Below are 17,503 nucleotides of genomic sequence, written 5' to 3' on the forward strand. Positions count from 1 at the left end.
ATGGGGGGCCACAGCATTATTTCACCCCGTTTTCTACTTGACTCCCCAGGTATTAATTCCACTTTTGTGAGCAGGCTTCTCTGGAGTCTTTTGTTTTCATTTGCTGAAATGAGCAAAAGAAAGCCATTCAGAGGGTTCTTTTTTCCATTCACAGGGACCTGTCCATTTCTGTGTGTTTCCAACACAAAAGAATCCATTTCCATTCAACACGAGCAGCCCTTCAAGTTTACATGAAGTCCAAGCCCTCTTTTTCCTATTTTCTTCCAGACTCACTGTTGTAATTGGCTGCACAATCCTGACTATGGCCAGGGTTCTCCAGGGTGAGAGGATAACACTCGAGCAGCTCTGAGCCCTCGTGGCTGAGAAACACCTAGCGTCTAGGGCCGTGTCCAACAGATATGGCTCTCATTTCTTACACAGGGACTTCCTTTGGGTTACAAGTAAACCCAATCAAGTAGCAGCTTAAACCATGACATCTACTGATAGTAAAAAGCTTAAAGGGTAGAAGTCTGCTCAGTGGTGTCCTCAAGAGTCGAGTGTCTCTTACCCTTCCCCTGCACCAATCGGTTGGTTTTCATCTCCCATCTGGAATTCATGGAAGCAAAATGGCTGCCACCTCTCTGCACGGAGAGCCTCACATCAGAGTCCAGAGGGAGGAAGTGTGGGAAGAGGAGCAAAGGGCTTTCCTCAAGAGCCTTCGCTTAGCGAGGACAAAGCTCATTCCCGGAAGTGCCCCCAGTGGATTTCTGGCATCTCACTGGTCCAGATTGGACCACATGGCCACCTCTGGCTCTAAGGAATAGGAACATGAGTAACCAGGCAACGGAGAATAGGATAACCATGAAGCTCGGGCCAATCACAGTTTTCCCAGGCTTGGGTTTATTGTGACCTGAACAAAACTAGGGTTTTGTGGCAGAGAAGGAGATGGCCTTAACTGCCACGGGCATGGCAGCAACTGTTTTGTGTTTTAAATAAAGTAATGATAGCAGACATGGGTCATAAGTTATCACATGCTAGATTTTACTCAGTTTCCTGAGACTTGCCTCCTAACTCATTCAGTCCTTGTGAAAAGTCCATGGCGCAAATGCCTCTTAATCATCACTTCTGTTGTATAGAGGAGGAAATTGAATCACAGAGAGGCTGCATAATGTGTACAAAATTACTTAGAAAGTGACGGAGCCATGACTGAAAGCCTGAAAGTCTGTCTCACCACCCTGCGGGAATCCTTATTCGTTGGAGTATTATAAAATACTCCGCGAAAACACGGTAAATGCACGCTTCTGCTTCTCTGGCGGTTCGGTCAGTAAAGAACCTGCCTGCCAATGCAGGAGACATGGCTTCAACCCTGGGTCAGGAAGATCCCCTGGAGATGGAAATGGCTACCCACTCCAGTTCTTGCCTGGGGAATCCCAGGGGCAGGAACCTGGTGGGCTCCAGTTCGTAGGGTCGCACAGAGTCAGACATGACAGCAACTAAATTGCCACCAATAATAATAGCAGCTAGCATGTATTAACGTGTCATTATTATTACAGTCATTATTCTCTCTCCTTCATAATTACCCTACCAATCAGGCACCATTGGCCTTATTCACAGCTGAGAAAACCAGTTCCCAACAGTGTTCCGTAATTTGCCCAGATCATCCAGAGGATGGGAACCAAACTTGAATTGTAAACTTATCCTCTCTGACCCCTAGTCCCGGGTGGTTTGTTCTATGCCACCAGCTCTCAAGTTCTGGGAACACTGATTTAATGGCCATGCTAGTTACCTGTGCTGTTGATCCAGGACTTAATTTAGAAAAATGCAATTATTGAGAAACAGTCAGAAGTCAGGGAAAGATGTTAGAGAAGATGAAACAGTAATTTAGAAGCAATTTTCTCCCTGTTCCTTTCCAGCTTTATGAGCCACTTCTGGGTTTTTTGGAGTCAGTCTTTCACAAGCAGAGCATTTCATCCCACCTCAGCAAAGGTTAACTGTGATATGATTCTTGGCTAATCTGAGTTACTGCAGTTATTAAGCACCTATTGTATACCAGCGGAGAAGGCAGTGGCACCCCACTCCAGCACTCTTGCCTGAAAAATCCCACGGTTGGAGGAGCCTGGTAGGCTGCAGTCCATGGGGTTGCGGAGTCGGACATGACTAAGCAACTTCACTTTCACTTTTCACTTTCATGCATTGGAGAAGGCAATGGCAACCCACTCCAGTGTTCTTGCCTGGAGAATCCCAGGGACAGTGGAGCCTGATGGGCTGCTGTCTATGGCGTAGCACAGAGTCGGACACGACTGAAGCAACTTAGCAGTATACCAGATATGGGTTTCCCTCGCAGCTCAGGTGGTAAAGAATCTGCCTGCAAGGCAGGAGACCTGGGTTCAATCCCTGGGTCACGAAGATTCTTTGGAAAAGGAAATGGCAACCCACTCCAGTGTTCTTGCCTGGAGAATCCCATGGACAGAGGAGCCTGGTAGACTACAGTCCATATGGTGGTAAGAGCTGGACATGACTTCCATTGTCTCAGTTGGCCCTTGTGGATGGACAATCAACAGTCCAGAGTCATTACCCTGTATCATAGGAGGAGGGAGAATGGAGTCCCCCAGCCAAAAAGATCAGTGTTAGAACGTTTCCGATGCTCAGACAAAGATGACATCCAGTTCTCTGAGTGAAGCACTTCTGAGATGCTCAAATATTTAACAAAAATAAAAAGTGTGGTCAGCTGATCTTAAGTTTGAACAATTCTGGTTTTATTTTAAAGCAAGATGTGTGGTGTGGTTTTATTTTTTTTTAATCTAAAGGTCACCGATTTTTCTTTTTCTGCTCATAGTCACGAGGGATCCTTATCTAAACAGTGATCTATTGTTCTGATTTTAGACTCATAGACATTTTTTTTTCTTAACTTCATTTTCACAGGACAGTTCCTCATCTTCTCTGATGGTATTAGAAGTAATTTTTAACAGGAAAAAAAAATCTCTAATGAGCTTTCTAAAAATCTTCTTCAACTGAGTTCACTATGGAATATTTTATGCAAATAAGTCACTTTCTCTTAGGTTATGACATCTCTTACTTGAAAAGAGATCACGGCATTGGAGAAACCCTTGCCAGCTTATCTTTTCCTCCCAGCGCAACTTCAACAAAGAAATATAGACGGTACTTTAAAGGCTTCAGAAATCAATTTGGTCCATGAATCCGTTTAGTTTAGATGTTAATGAAACTTGGTGGGTTTAAAAATAATGAATGTTTAATAAGACATAAATTGAAATACATAAACACTGTCGGCAATAACATAATGAAGTTAATAAGTCTCAGCCTCCCCCTGCCCCTCTCCCTGTGCCCCAAGTGGGGTGGTTTTTGGAGTTGCCCTGATGCTTACAGAAGTCTGTGGGCTTTCACATTGGCTGAGATGTAAATATGTCTCTGCAAACCTGAGTGCAGTTGGGAACTGAGCTCCGGCAGATAATGCAGGCTATCACACCATGTGCGGCATACAGAGGGCAACGGCTCTTTCTAGCTCCATATCTTCCAGAGATTTGTATAACAAACTCCGTTTCCTGTCGTTGAAGGCAGGAAGCAGCATGAAGCACTTCATGCCTTTAAACAAGAAAAAAAAGGCATCTGGGGTGATGCACTCTCTGCTCTGGCTTAAAGAGGGGCTTTATTTAATGATCAGGAGTGAGCCTGTGATTATATGTGCTCAGAACCTCAGACCATTTAAATGCCTTCAGGTTCAGAGTTAGGTTTTTCCTTTCTTCTTCAGGAACATCAGCGCCAGATCCAGTCCTTGTGGTTGGTTCCTCCTTAGCCCCGTGGCTCTCTCTCACCCACCATCCATGACTCTGTCTTTCCCTCTCTACCCTCTGAATGACTTACCCCATCTCTGGGCTAACACACTGCCGCCTTCTTATAAATCCAGATTCCTTCCTCTCTGCCATTACATCAAATAGGATGGTCCATCTCACACCTTAGGAAATGGCTTGTTTAACCACACAGAAGCCAAATCCTCACCAAAATAAATTGTCGCATGTTCCTGCAAATAGCCAAGTATAAGACTGTCTCCTTCCCAATTCAGTGGTGGGCTCTTTCTTGGCAATAAAGTGGACCTCGGTTTCATATATCTGCTGCGGGAGTGTTAAGTGGATGGCTAGCTCACTGCTGGCAATCAATACATGTTAATACGCAGTAAACAAATGGCTTTCCACAGGCTGGGCAAGCACAGTGATTCTGCAGATAAAGGGGATAAAAGGTTGTTCCTGGGGATCTTGCCTAAACAAATGTATTGGGGGCTCCAGTAGGATCCTTACCAGGTGGGCATGAGTGACATTTTATCATCATGAGAATTATCACTGTTAAAAATTATCTTTTTGTTTTTTTAATTTGTACGTTTGTGTGCATGTTCAGAAAAACGGGGATGAACCTGAGAGAGTCGAACCGATCGCATCATCTACCTTGATCCATTCCGACCTGACATCCGTTTACGGCACCGTGGTAATGAACAGGACTGTTTTATTCTTGGGGACTGGAGATGGCCAGTTACTTAAGGTTGGTTCTCTGTGCCTTCTTCAATGTCGATTTTAATATTGATCCATTTTGTGCTTTTTGCTCCTTTTTTGTTTATTTTTATTGCTTCTGGTTTATACACAAGGCCATACCAACTGCTTTATGTACTGCTCAGAGAGCACCCCCACCCCCTGAAATGGCCTGAAAGAAATTTCCGGAAAGCTATTCATAATAACCTCCCTACCCATGTGTGAAAGTGACAGCCCCCTTGCTTCCTGGGAACTTGTCAAGGCAGTTCTTTTCCTTACTCATAAGCCGCCTAGGTGAAGCATATGGGGGTCTGGCCCTACCCCATCCTTGATTCACCTTCCTAAGACTTTTAACCTTTCAATTCTGTCTCCTTTATGATGGAAATGTACAAAGCACCTGATTTCTCATAGCTTCAAAGGGATTGTAGGGCTAAAAAGAAGAGGAAAAAAAACCCCAAAAAACAGATGTTCCTTCTCCCCGGCCCACCTGCCACCCACATAGGGGGGTTTGCTTTCTGCCCTTTGTACCCACACCCACCACAGAGAGGTTAGAGATCTGAAACCCTTTGAGACTCCCCTTGACTTTTATCTCTGAGGACTTTTTTTTCCACTTGGTGGGTATACTACTGCTCAAGTTGAGATTTTTATTCACTGGGGGAGAGGGGCAGTAGGAAGGAAGAGAAAAACTCAGATACTATATGACTCTGAAATTATATAGCAGTTATCTTATCAATTTCTTTAGTAAGCACTTATTGTGCACCTCCTGTGACCACCAACATTCATGGTTCGAAAGGGCACTGTCTCTTTCACCCTCGTCTGATTCTCCTTTGTCTCTCTGTAGCCAGTTAATTTACTCCAATTTAGAATTGAATACCAACAGATTTGTTTTCTCAAAGGATTTCCCACTGACAACTAGCTGTGTGACTTGAGGTCCATCACCCAGTCTCCCTGAGCATCCATTTCCTCATCTGTAAAATGAGATAGTACTGGATGACCTAGGAACCCCCTTTTTCTTCTGGTGGTCTGTCTTCCGTGCAGTCATGCCCTGCTGTAGCCAAGCCTGCCTGCTGGCTGGCTTCCTCCAGATGCGCCCGTGTACTGCTCCCATACCTCTGCTTACACGGTACCTCCTCCCTGGATTGCTCTTGTATTTTCCCCTCTGCTTTACTGAATCCTGTGAGTCTATGCTTTGGCTCAGCTCAAACTCCACCTCCTCTCTGAGCCCTCCTAAGACTGGAGTGTTCACGTTTCTCCCTCATCTCCCGAAATACCCGTTGTCTATATCATCCTTTTGGCTTGTTACAGATGTCTTGCTTGGATGCCTGACCTTTCCTCGTGTGTTTGTCTTGCCTTCCCAACTTGATTTTAAGCTTCCTGAGAAAGGAGGCAGGGAATTCCCACAGCCCAATACAGGGCTGAGTGCCTGGTAGATATTTGATTTAATCTGTTTTCTTTGGAGGAAACCCAGTAGCATATGGGAGGGGGTTTGTTTGTATACACATTCTTTTAAAATATACATTGATCATCTTTCCTGTTGTGTTAGCTGTCTTTCCTGGCGAAAGGTAAATACCCACCCGTCCTTGTGCACAAGTTGCTCAGCACCGTCTCAGTGTCGTCAGGCAGTGTCTGGAGCCACTGTGACCTGGTCAGACTGATTAGACCCCTTCGCCTGGCAGAAGACGTTTCCGCCAACCCTTACTGGGTCTCCTCACCAATTATCTTCCTCAGATGTGGGATATTTTTGACGAGTGTTTTGACAAGAACACCGTTTCCCCAAAGCTGAGCCAACCAAACTGTTAGATGGTAAACTGGAGGTGAAGGAACACTTGGCTATAAATAGTTTCCCATGGGACAGCCTGGTTTTGCCTGTCCTGTTCGTTCACCCCCGCAGTTCATCTACCCTGGCTGGCGGGTACTGATGTTGTGGTGGGTGGGTACTTGAGGGGTGGAACTGAGCTGCAGCCTCAAGCTGCTGAGGAAGAGGTGGCTGACCCAAGTCTCACTTTCTTCGGCATCTGTCCAGGCTTCACCCTCAAAAGTCGCGTGTGTAGCCTTGCTTGTAGGGTTCCAATAACAGGGGCAGGTCCGTTTTCCGTTTCCTTGTTTTGTGCTCATCACTCTACCTGTTCTGACTAACTTAGTCCTCTCCACCACTCGGTGAGGTAGATCAGGATCCCCACCCTCCGGGCTGAGGACTGGTGCCTCTGGTCAGATCAGTGGTGGCATTAGATTAGAAATAAAGTGCACAGTAAGTGTAATGAGTTTGAATCATCCCCGAAACCATCCCCCCACCCACCCCAGGTCTGTGGAAAAATTGTCTCCCATGAAACCAGTCCTTGGCATTGCAGTCCATGGGGTCACAAAGAGTCAGACACGACTTAGCTACTGAATAAGGACACGTGGCAGAGCAGGGGTTTGGGCCAGGAGCCACTTCAGAGACTGACTGGTATCCCTCAGGTTGCTCTGACTTGGGAGCTGCTGCCTCGGGTGAGGGCAGCCACTCCATGAAGGGTCTCTGGGGAGAGTGGGAAGGCGGCTGACAGGAGGTCATGCTGACTGGGGTGGGGGCGGGTTCTTAGAAGCTCAGGGAAGAATCCCAGCTTGAGAAGAAGCAGGCCATCTGACTGAGGGACTACCTCACTGGCAGGATAGCTTCTTAGGAATTAAACTCTACCCGCAGCTCCCCCTTAGGAGGATCCTGCCCTCGGGAGGAGGCTGTGAGCTCACCTGCCCACCCCCTCCCTGGCTCCCTAGGACAGCCCGGTCACTCCAAGACTCCCCCAGGAGTCCTGGGCACAGAGGGCTTGCTGCAGCCCCTTAAACCACCCAGAGTCCTGAGGAACCAGCACTGGGCAGGTGCTTTGGGAGAACCTCCAAATCCTTCATTCAAAAACTTCAAGCTTGTCCCTTGCCAGACTTGTCACTGGAACTGTTGGAAAAGACGAACATTGATAGACACAAGCTTGGCTTCTTAAGCCGCAGAGCGGAGCTACTAATGAGCAGAGAAAAACAAAACCCAACCCAAGGCAGCCTGAGGGGGGGAGGAGAAGAAAGGGCTTGGATCACCCACAGCCTGACTCATCAGTTTCCCCGGTGATCGAGAGCCGACAGCGTTTTGACAGACGCCAGGCGCGGTGGTATATGCCTGGTTGGATGAAAGGCAGGCACTAGCATTTGGGAGCCCGTTGCTGTTTTTGACCAACACACACACATGTACACACACATACACGCACGCACACACACGCATACATCTACCCCACCCCCACTCCCATTTCCTAAGTCTCTGAAAACTTCGTGGAGTTTTAATATAGTTTGGTGTCATTAAAATGTCATGTTATGTAAATAATTTTGTTTTATTGTAAGAGTAATACATGCTTATGGAGAAACTGTCCAAGTATCGGGGGTGTGAGGGGAAAGCAAAGAAAAAATGCCCCTAGTTTTCTTACATGGAAGCAGCCGCTGTCAGCATTTTACCTTTTTTTTTTTTTTTTTTAACATAGTTGAGGTCAGACTCTATCCTATTTTGCATCCTTTTTTCCTCCGTTAATGAGGAAAGAAATGCTTATATTGACATGTTACGGCACACTTGTAAACAGTATTTTTAAATATCATGTTCTAATATGTGGAAACATTCTGAGTTTAAGAGAGCGAAGCATTTTTAACACGTCTTGAAAGGCATGCACTCTTTCAGGTTAGCCAGTACTATCTCCGAAGGGAAGATTTTGTTGATGATAAAGTGGAAAAATTAAAGACCTCACAATATGCTAATGCTTTTACTACCCTCTTCCTCCTTTTATTCCAAAATTCCTTTATAAGGTGTTAGAAAAACTGAACTAATTTGGAACTGAACATGTCCTTGTGATTGTCTACCCTGCCCCTTCCTTACCGACTTGCCATCCTCATGGCTGTGAGACAAGTTATGTCCAGTCACTTTTCTATCTGGTTATTTCCTCATTTTACTTCCTTTCTGAGTATGACTGCATGTTATAATTTTTCAGTTGTCAGCGTCTCTACTGAGATCAGCTGAGAAAGTAGGGCCATGCTGAACTCAGTATTTGGGAATTCATACCCCATGTGGTGCATGGCCAGGATGCTGCAATGAGTGCTCATTCTTACCAACATGGGCTAGCTCTTTCTCCAGACTGTGGTACGCACTCGGGTGCGGTTTGGATTCCTTTGAGCTCACTCTGTTGTGTATAGCAGATCATTTCAGGGGCAGAATTGAATATCTTGAGCTTTTCTGGGTGGTAAAACAAGTAATAAGGAAATATGCATGAAATCTAATATCTGTAGCCTTACCCATGCCCATGCCTTTCTTGTAAGCATAATAAGGCAATGGGTGAGGAATAATAACAGCTCATGTTTCTGAGCTCATACTGTGTGCCCAGCATTAGGACCAGTGTCTTCATGGGTTAACTAGTTGAATGCTGTTAACATCTCCGCTTCATAAATGAAAAAACCTGAGGTTGTGAGATGATAGGTAACTTGCTCAAGGGGATTTGAACAGAAGCAACCAATCTTCTGGGCTTCCCGGGTGGCTCGGTGGGTAAAGAACCTGTCTGCAGTACAGGATGACGCTGGAGATATCAGTTTGATTCCTGGGTTGGGAAGATCCCCTGGAGAAGGGCACGACAACCCACTCCATTATTCTTGCCTGGAGAATCCCATGGACAGGGGAGCCTGGTGAGCTACAGTCCGTGGGGCTCATAGAGTCAGACACGACTGAAGTGACTGAGCATAGCACAGTGCAACCAGCCTCCCCAAAAACTGCACTGACAATTCAAATGTGTTCTGTAGAGTTTGTGGCACTGGTTTTAAAATTATTATTATTTTCTAATATTGGAATATCTAGGTTAATATCAAGATGCACGTATTTGAGGTTTCATGAGAAAGGGCTCTGGCTTTTGTGGTTCTAGTTTGTTCCTATTTAGGGACAGCTTGCTTCAGCCCAGCCGGTGCAGACTTCTCTTTTAGAAAAAGGCAGAGCCCTGTCCTCTTGGGGCTGCATGTAGTGTCTGGGAGCCTCTGAAGTCCCTTAGGAGGCCTGGCTTTTCCCCAGTGAACTCCTTTAGAGCGAAGGTAGGAAATCTGTTCCAGTTGAGTTTTAGAATGGCTCCAGCAGTAAGAGGCTAGGGTTGGCTTTCTCCAACGTCCCTGGGCCTCAAGTAGAGTTCAGGACACAGGAAGCCGTACCCGGCCCTTTCCCCAGGTCCAGCAGAGAAGCAGCACTCTTGTGCTTGGTTAGGGCTGATTCCCTGTGTAGCTCTCCAAACTCTGCTCCTACCATGGAGGGAAATTCAACCCATTTCCAGAAAGTTCTTCCTGCCTCCACCCAGAGTAACCTCTGAAGAGTTTGCCTGGACCCTGGCTTTTAAAATTTTTGAGTGAAAAATAAGAGAAGTCTTTCATAATGTCAAGCTCTGTTTATACTCCTACAGAATGTTCAAATAAGGAAAAGGAGGCCATGAGGAACCCAGGACAGGACCTGGGCCGGAAGTGGGGGTGGTGGGGCTGGCTGAGCTAACAGACCAAAAAGTAAAGACGGTGGGAACTGTTGAAACTTGGAAGTGGCCTCCATGGTCGGCTGTTGAGAATGTCATGTTCAAGTTTACCCCAATCTCATTCATTCCAGTTTGTGAGTGTGTAGGGACTCCCTGATTCAGAACAAATTCTCCCGTGTAATCCACAGATCTAGAACTCGTGATTCAGGCTGTGTGCCTCTCTTACTACTTACACTGAAATCAGGAGACAGGAAACCAGAGAGGCATTTGCTTTAATCTTTCTATTTCATACTTATTATTACTCCTACCTACTGAAAAGGCTACTGTATAATTACTTTGCTTTCTCGTGTGTGTGTGTGTGTGGTTTAAGTCTCCTTTGTAGCATTTCTCAGAAACTATTGATGGAAAAAAAAGCGAGAAGATTGGCTTGTTTACGCTTAACTGGTTAGCCTCACAGAGTGAGGTATAAGAAAAAAAATTTGGTGAAAAATAGTTTAACTTCTTGAACACCCATGGCTTCCCACTGTCATAGTAAAGAAAAAAATAGTCTTTCATTTAATTTCCCTCCCCCTCATTTTCCTCCCCCGGCTATCTTTCCCGTGGATGGTGTTGTCCCGGTTATATAGCTAACTGTACGATGTGGAAGTCTCACACACTGTACATTTCAGGACTATAGTTTGTTTTTTATTTATTTTTGCATGCAAGGAAAATCCCAAGGCTAGTTAATAGGCTGCCATGAGGCTTCAGGAAGATGTCAACCAAAACAATATATTGACACTAACTAAAATCCTCCATCAGGAAAAATTTGTTTTCTACACAGGCTGCAGCTAGAAAAATCTGAAGAGTCCTATAAAATCTTGAATGCTAATGAAGTATGTTTTTCATTTAATAAATACTTATTGGGTGCCTTTTTTATGTGCCAGGACCTGTTCTGGGTGCCAAGGATACAAACGTGAACACCACCGACAATGCCCCTACGCTCTTGGTGGGAAGAGAAAGACAGGAAACAAGTAAATGGATTGATTAGTGGTGAGGGCATTTCACAGGGTGATAAATACCACGGAGAAAGCAGAGTGATGGGTAGAGAGGGGTAGAGGGGCACCATAGAGAGGTGGTCAGGGAAGGCTTCTCAGAGGAGGTGACTTTTGAGACTCAGAGGATGAAGGGGCTTATGAGAATATATACGGTAGAGACTCAGATTGAGTTCAGGTTATCTATAACAAGTGTGTATCCTGGAAGCAACAGATGAAAATCTGCATCATGCCCAAGGGGAGTATGTGTGTATTGGATGCATTTCCTCTTATGCAAAACTCAGCCCGTTTTGGGTTTCTGTGACTCACCATTACTTCCTGCATCACCTCACTGATCGTGTTCTTTTCTGAGGCTGCCCAGCCCCAGTCTTGCTGGCTGGCTTTTCTGTGTTGAAGTGGATGTGACTTTTGCAGTTAGAAGATCTAAGTGTTCTCTCAGCATCCACGTGCTGGGCTGGGGTTGGGTGGGGTCAGAGGTGATATTAATAGAAATCCGGAGGAGGAGAGCCTTCCCCATCCTCTCCTGGAGTCATCTGAGAGAGATGAGGGTCATGCTGAAACAGAGACCCCAGGCTCTCCGTGTAGCTCGTGGTTTAGTGAAAATGTGATGAACATGGAAACTTCCTTCCTTGGGGCTATGGAGAGCATTCTCTGCATAATCTAGCAAAAAGAAAAACCGTTTGACCCACTCATCCTCAAACACTTGAAATTTAGATTGTATGTATGTATTTTTAAAGACAATGTATTAGCATTGTTCAAAACTCAAAGAACCAAGAAAACAGGCAGGGTTAAGCCACCCATTCTTGACTTCTGGGGCAACCAAACATCTCTCCATAAAATAGAGAGATTTTATATATGTCTACAAGCAAAAGGGGGAGGATAGTCTTTTCCCCATTTATTAATCATCTATGTTATATATGTGTATACATGTAGATATACTTATTTAACATAGCTTTTTGAACAGATAATACATTTGAACACATAATACATAAAAAGCATTTTAACTCTTTTTATTGCTAACTAGCATTTATTGTTTGCACTGTAGTTTGCTTACCTGGATCCCTATTGTTGGACACTTAGGTTGTTTCAGTCCTTTGTCGAAACACACAATGTTGTAGTTAGTACCCATTACATGCATCATTTCACATATATACTAAGGGCTGCAGGGTCTAAGGATATGTGTTCTTTAATTTTGATAGATGATGCCAAATTACCTTCTGGAGAAGTCTTACTCTCACCAACAATGAAGCATGTCCCTTTAAACCCAGCATCTCTAGTTATTGGGACAAGCTTCAGTGTTGGCCACTCAAGGTAGCTTGTTCAAGAAACTGGCAAATCCTGGCACAAATATACATTGGTAATTTAAAGAAGAAAAAAAACCCCAGCAATTTCCCTGACATAGTTCCAAGTTCTAGAGAGAATACTGATGCCCTATCTCTAAGGGATCTAGTAAACAAATCTGTATTGACCCAAATAAGATCTTTCTAGCCCCTACTCATCTGCATCCACCATGCTCCAGAAATGAATAAGCTCCAGTAACAACTACACGGCAGCTCCTAGCTCACTGAAAGTGGATGAGTGATATGAGTAAATTAAAAGTATGTTTTTATTTATTTTTAAATTTGAAAGCAAATCCAAGACACTATGTCATTTCACTCATACAGATTTTATTATACATGTCGAAGAAACTATGATCATTGCTTTATATCACCACAACCATAAAGCTGTTATCACAAATATTAATAGGAAAATTATAATTCTTTAGAATTATCTAATACCAAGTCCATATAACTAAATTTTCCTGATGGACTCAAGAATGTCTTTTTAAACTTGTTTTCTTCAAATTGGTTATCTGATCAAGATATCTGAACAAGATCTTGAACAAGGTATCTGAGCAAGATCCTAAAATGACATTGAGGTTGGTCTGTTTCTCCGAATCTGTGTGGCCTCCTCTTGTCGTTTGGTTTACCTCCACTGGCTTTTTGAGGAAGGGAAGTCTCTGGTCCTGTGGAATGTCTCGTATTGTGGATTTGGCTGTTCACATCCTTGTGGTACCGTTTAGCTTGTTCCTCTACCCCTTCTGTTTCCTAGTGCTAAGTGGATGTTAGCACTAAAGGGTTATCAGATCTGGCTTCAGCTCTATTGGCAAGAATGCTTCATAGGTGTTCCTCCCAAATGATGGGTTTTATCTTCTCCTGCCTCTAACTTCTATCAATCTTATTTTTATTTTCATCTGACTTCTATCTCTTTCCTTCTATACAACCACTTTCCAAGAACCAGCTCAGCTGTTTGCATCTGAGCTGATTAATAAGGAATGTGAATTACAGATGGGAAGACAGGAGCCTGGCAAGTCCACACTTGGTCAGTGCCTCCCCGAGGTCTCCCTTGGTTCACCATTCTCTGTAGGCCAGAGTCTCTAACAGAACTTTCCCTGAAGATGGAAATGCTGCCTATCTGCACTCACAATATGATAACCACTTGCTATATGTGGATAGTTATTCCTTGAAATGTGACTCATGTGGCTGAGAAAGTGAATTTTTAATCAAATTTATTCATGTCAATGTATGGCAAAACCAATACAGTATTGTAAAGTAAAATAAAGTAAAAAAAATTTTTTAATTTAAAAAAAAGAATAAAAATAAAAAAATTAAAAATAAAAAATTTAAAAAAAGAATTTACTAAAAAAAAAATTAAAAAAAAAAAAAAAGTAGCCCTGTGTGGCTACTGGCTACCATATTGGATGGTGCAGCTGTAGCATCATTTTTCAATGACTTGGGGTACAGACCTTTCCCAACTCCCTTGGGACCTAAATATTGCTTTTCCTTTTTTAAAAGTCATATTTAATGTATTTAGTTACATTGATTTTTTCCAGAGCTGCCACTGACCTTAGCAGTTCATGTGCTTCTCATGAGCTACCAGTTACACCAAATCCACCCAGGTTTGACTCAGAACAGATGATGGAAGGAAATCACCATCACAGGACAGGTCCAGATCCTGAGTGCATGCAGGATACAGTTCCATCTGCCAAACTGATAAGGAGCCTATGGTTAAATAGCAAAAATGTGCTCACCATCAGGATGTGTGGCACAGGCATGTTGTAGCCCAGTAGATGTGTTGTAGACTTTGAAAAGAATCTCAGGTGCCAGGTTTTGTTTTTTTTTTCCAGTTATATGCCCAGTGTAACTGATGTCCACAGTGGTAGAGAGGTGAATGAATATAGATGCTATATCTGCTGCTAAGTCACTTTAGTCATGTCCGACTCTGTGCGACCCCATAGACAGCAGCCCACCAGGCTCCCCCGTCCCTGGGATTCTCCAGGCAAGAACACTGGAGTGGGTTGCCATTTCCTTCTCCAATGCATGAAAGTGAAAGTGAAGTCGCTCAGTCATGTCTGACTCTTTGCGACCCCATGGACTGCAGCCTTCCAGGCTCCTCCATCCATGCGATTTTCCAGGCAAGAGTACTGGAGTGGGGTGCCATTGCCTTCTCCAAGATGCTATATCTGGATGTTTTCAAACTGACAAAATGCTGAACATCTTCACTTTGAAAAGCATTGTATTGTTTGGGGCAAAGGGGTGGGTACAGAGAGGATTAGGACATGGTGCCTACCAAGAGGAGCTTGCAATCTAGTAACAGATTATTATCCATCACGTATTGATTATGTGCTAAGCATTGCTCATAATTCTTATCTGGTCCTACAACAACTATTGTATAAGGAAGGCATTATGAGTTCCATTTTAGAGATGAGGAGATTGAGGCCCAGGGAGCTTCAGTAAACTGCTAGCTCAGAGTAGCACAGCTACTGGAGGGTAGAGCCAGGAGGCAAACCTGAGACCGAACTACCATTCTGTTTCCCCAGGATTAGGGTAATAGTCTCCTGAGCAGCCTTCCTATCCATGTTTCAAACCACACCTTCTCACCGTGTCACTCCTATGCTCAAAGCCCTGCTATGGCTCCCTGTCCCTTACCCAGAGTAAGAGGCAAAATCCTTACACAGGCCAATAAGAACCTATGTGATCCACCTTATTACCTTGCTGTCCACTCCCTCCTACCTTGCTTGTTTTGCTCAGGTCATACTGGTCTGCTCTCATTTTAGGGCCTCTGCACCAATGGATTATTTTTCTAAGAGTATGTTTTGTTCAGATACCTAAGTAACTTGCTCCAGAATCTCCTGCAAGACTCTAAATGAACGTCGCCTTCTAATGAAGCTTACATTGAACATGCATCTTCCATCTCATTTTATTTGGACCTGTATCACCTGCTAACATTTTTTGAATATCAGAGTATAGTTGATTTATAACTTTGGGTTAATTTCCAATGTACAGCAAAGTGATTCAATCGTAATATATAAATCGATTCTTTTTCAGATTCTGTTCCTTTATAGATTTTTATGAGATATTAAATGTAGTTGCCTATGATATAAAATGCCTGCTGGTGTATTTTATAACTTTATGATTTGTTGTTAATTATCATTTTGGCCCTCACCCCATGCATGCACATGAATATAAGTTCTATAAGGGCAGAATCTTCCCACCATTTGTTCACTGCCATTTTGCAAACATCTAGAATGTGCCAGAATAATACAGTGGATGTTCAGTAGATATTTATTGACAAAAGATGAATGAAGCTCAGGAATGTCCAGTTTCAAAGCCACACTTATATTTGATGTGTAAACAAGTACCTACTTGTGTAGGCCTGCTAAGTTGTCCTGGTTACTCTAAAACACATAGCCATGTAGACTCACGTAGGCAAATCAGGGTAACCCATGCAAATATCTGTCAGATTGACTGCCTTTAGTTTTAAGATCACTTGGCATAGCATGAGTGAAGCTGTCACTGTAGCGTCTCATAAGGCCCACGTGGTCAGAGATTGTGGACAGTGGGCTTCCACGTGTAAGGATGCTGCCCCAGCACTGAAGAGTGACCTTTTGTATGTGTGCAGGCACGGCTTTGTCCCCTACAAAAACAGAAATTCCAAGCTTGTCATCACTGGCATTGAAGGCTAAGACACGAGCCGATGATTAAGGAAAGGAGCACCTCAGCCGGTGCATAACGAGGAAGAAAGGATGGAGTCTTAGGATTAAGCAGTAAGTTTTGCTACCCCGAAATTCAGATTATTTAATGGAAGTTTTATTTCTTTTTTAAAAAAAACAGGTTATTCTCGGTGAAAATTTGGCCTCGAATTGTCCAGAGGTTATCTATGAAATTAAAGAAGAAACACCTGTTTTCTACAAACTTGTTCCTCATCCTAAGAAGAATATCTACATCTATCTAACAGCTGGAAAAGAGGTAGGCAGAAATACTAGTTACCATTTCTGTATTTATGAATGCAAACTGTTTGATTGATGTCATTATCTGATGGTAAACCTTGTACTTTGAACTACTGAGTTTAAACACTGCTGCAAGCTTTGAGAAGACCTGCAGTGGTTCACAGGCATGGAATTAAAAACCTTACTGTCAGTAAGTAAGCAAGAAATATTACCTATTTAGACAATTTTATTATTGGCTATATTTCCAATGCCAAGTTTTTCAGAGAAGTGTGTGCTTGCAAATGGGTGGATAATCAGCAAGGTAACTGAATTTACACATTTATCATGTGGGCATTGAATGGTTAGATGCATTTATGAATATGCCCAATGGGATTGGCTTTGGAATTTGGGGTTAATGTCAGGCCACAGTCTTATACACATTCATGAACCATGAAATATATGGCACCCACCCTCCCTCTCTTAATTTATCTGGCTGTTTTAGTTTTTCTTCTTGCTTCTGCTTACTGAAATAAAAAGGATGCCTTTTTACATTTTCTTCAGTTTTAAAGTGCTTTCACCAAGGGAAAGAGGAGGGGAACTAATTATTAGCATCCTACCGATGCTGTACTAGTTACTATTCCAAAGGGAGTCTCTCTAGATGCATAGAATTGTACACACAAACATACCAACCTCCAAATATAATAAACAACATTAACAAAATCTGTCAATAATGTAGTGAAATAAAAATTACCCTTGTTTTATATATGAAGAGGACTCAGGCTAAATGTCTTCTCATGGATATATGTATATATAGGGCCTTGTCAGGGTTAGGACTTAAATCCTACCCTGATCTTAAAGCCCATGACTGTTGTGGTTCAGTTACTAAATCACATCCAACTCTTTGCAGTCCCATGGACTGCAACATGCCAGGCTTCCCTGTCCTTCACTACCTCTCGGAGTTTGCTCAGACTTATGTCTATTGAGTCAATGATGCCATTCAACCATCTCATCCTCTGTCACCCCCTTCTTCTCCTGCCCTCAATCTTTGCCAGCATCAGGGTCTTTTCCAGTGAGTCAACTCTTCACATCAGGTGGCCAAAGTATTGGAGCTTTAGCTTCAGCATCAGTTCTTCCAGTGAATATTCGGGGTTGATTCCCTTTAGGATTGACTGGCTTGATCTTCTTGCAGTCCAAGGGACTCTCAAGAGT

At 43.5% G+C, this 17,503-nt stretch overlaps 1 protein-coding gene across 2 annotated transcripts in view; it reads left to right on the top strand.

Annotated features, from left to right (window-relative positions):
* The window catches only part of PLXNC1 (plexin C1), a 155,442-nt gene that overhangs the window by 20,118 nt on the left and 117,821 nt on the right, over positions 1-17,503 (top strand). For both annotated transcript variants that reach the window (XM_060412507.1, XM_015094600.3), the window contains exons 2-3: positions 4,387-4,527; positions 16,200-16,334. In XM_060412507.1, the coding sequence (XP_060268490.1) occupies positions 4,387-4,527; positions 16,200-16,334 (276 nt within the window). The remainder of the gene's footprint in view (positions 1-4,386; positions 4,528-16,199; positions 16,335-17,503) is intronic.

Source organism: Ovis aries, chromosome 3 (assembly GCF_016772045.2).
Source record: "Ovis aries strain OAR_USU_Benz2616 breed Rambouillet chromosome 3, ARS-UI_Ramb_v3.0, whole genome shotgun sequence".
Classification (NCBI taxonomy): domain Eukaryota; kingdom Metazoa; phylum Chordata; class Mammalia; order Artiodactyla; family Bovidae; genus Ovis; species Ovis aries.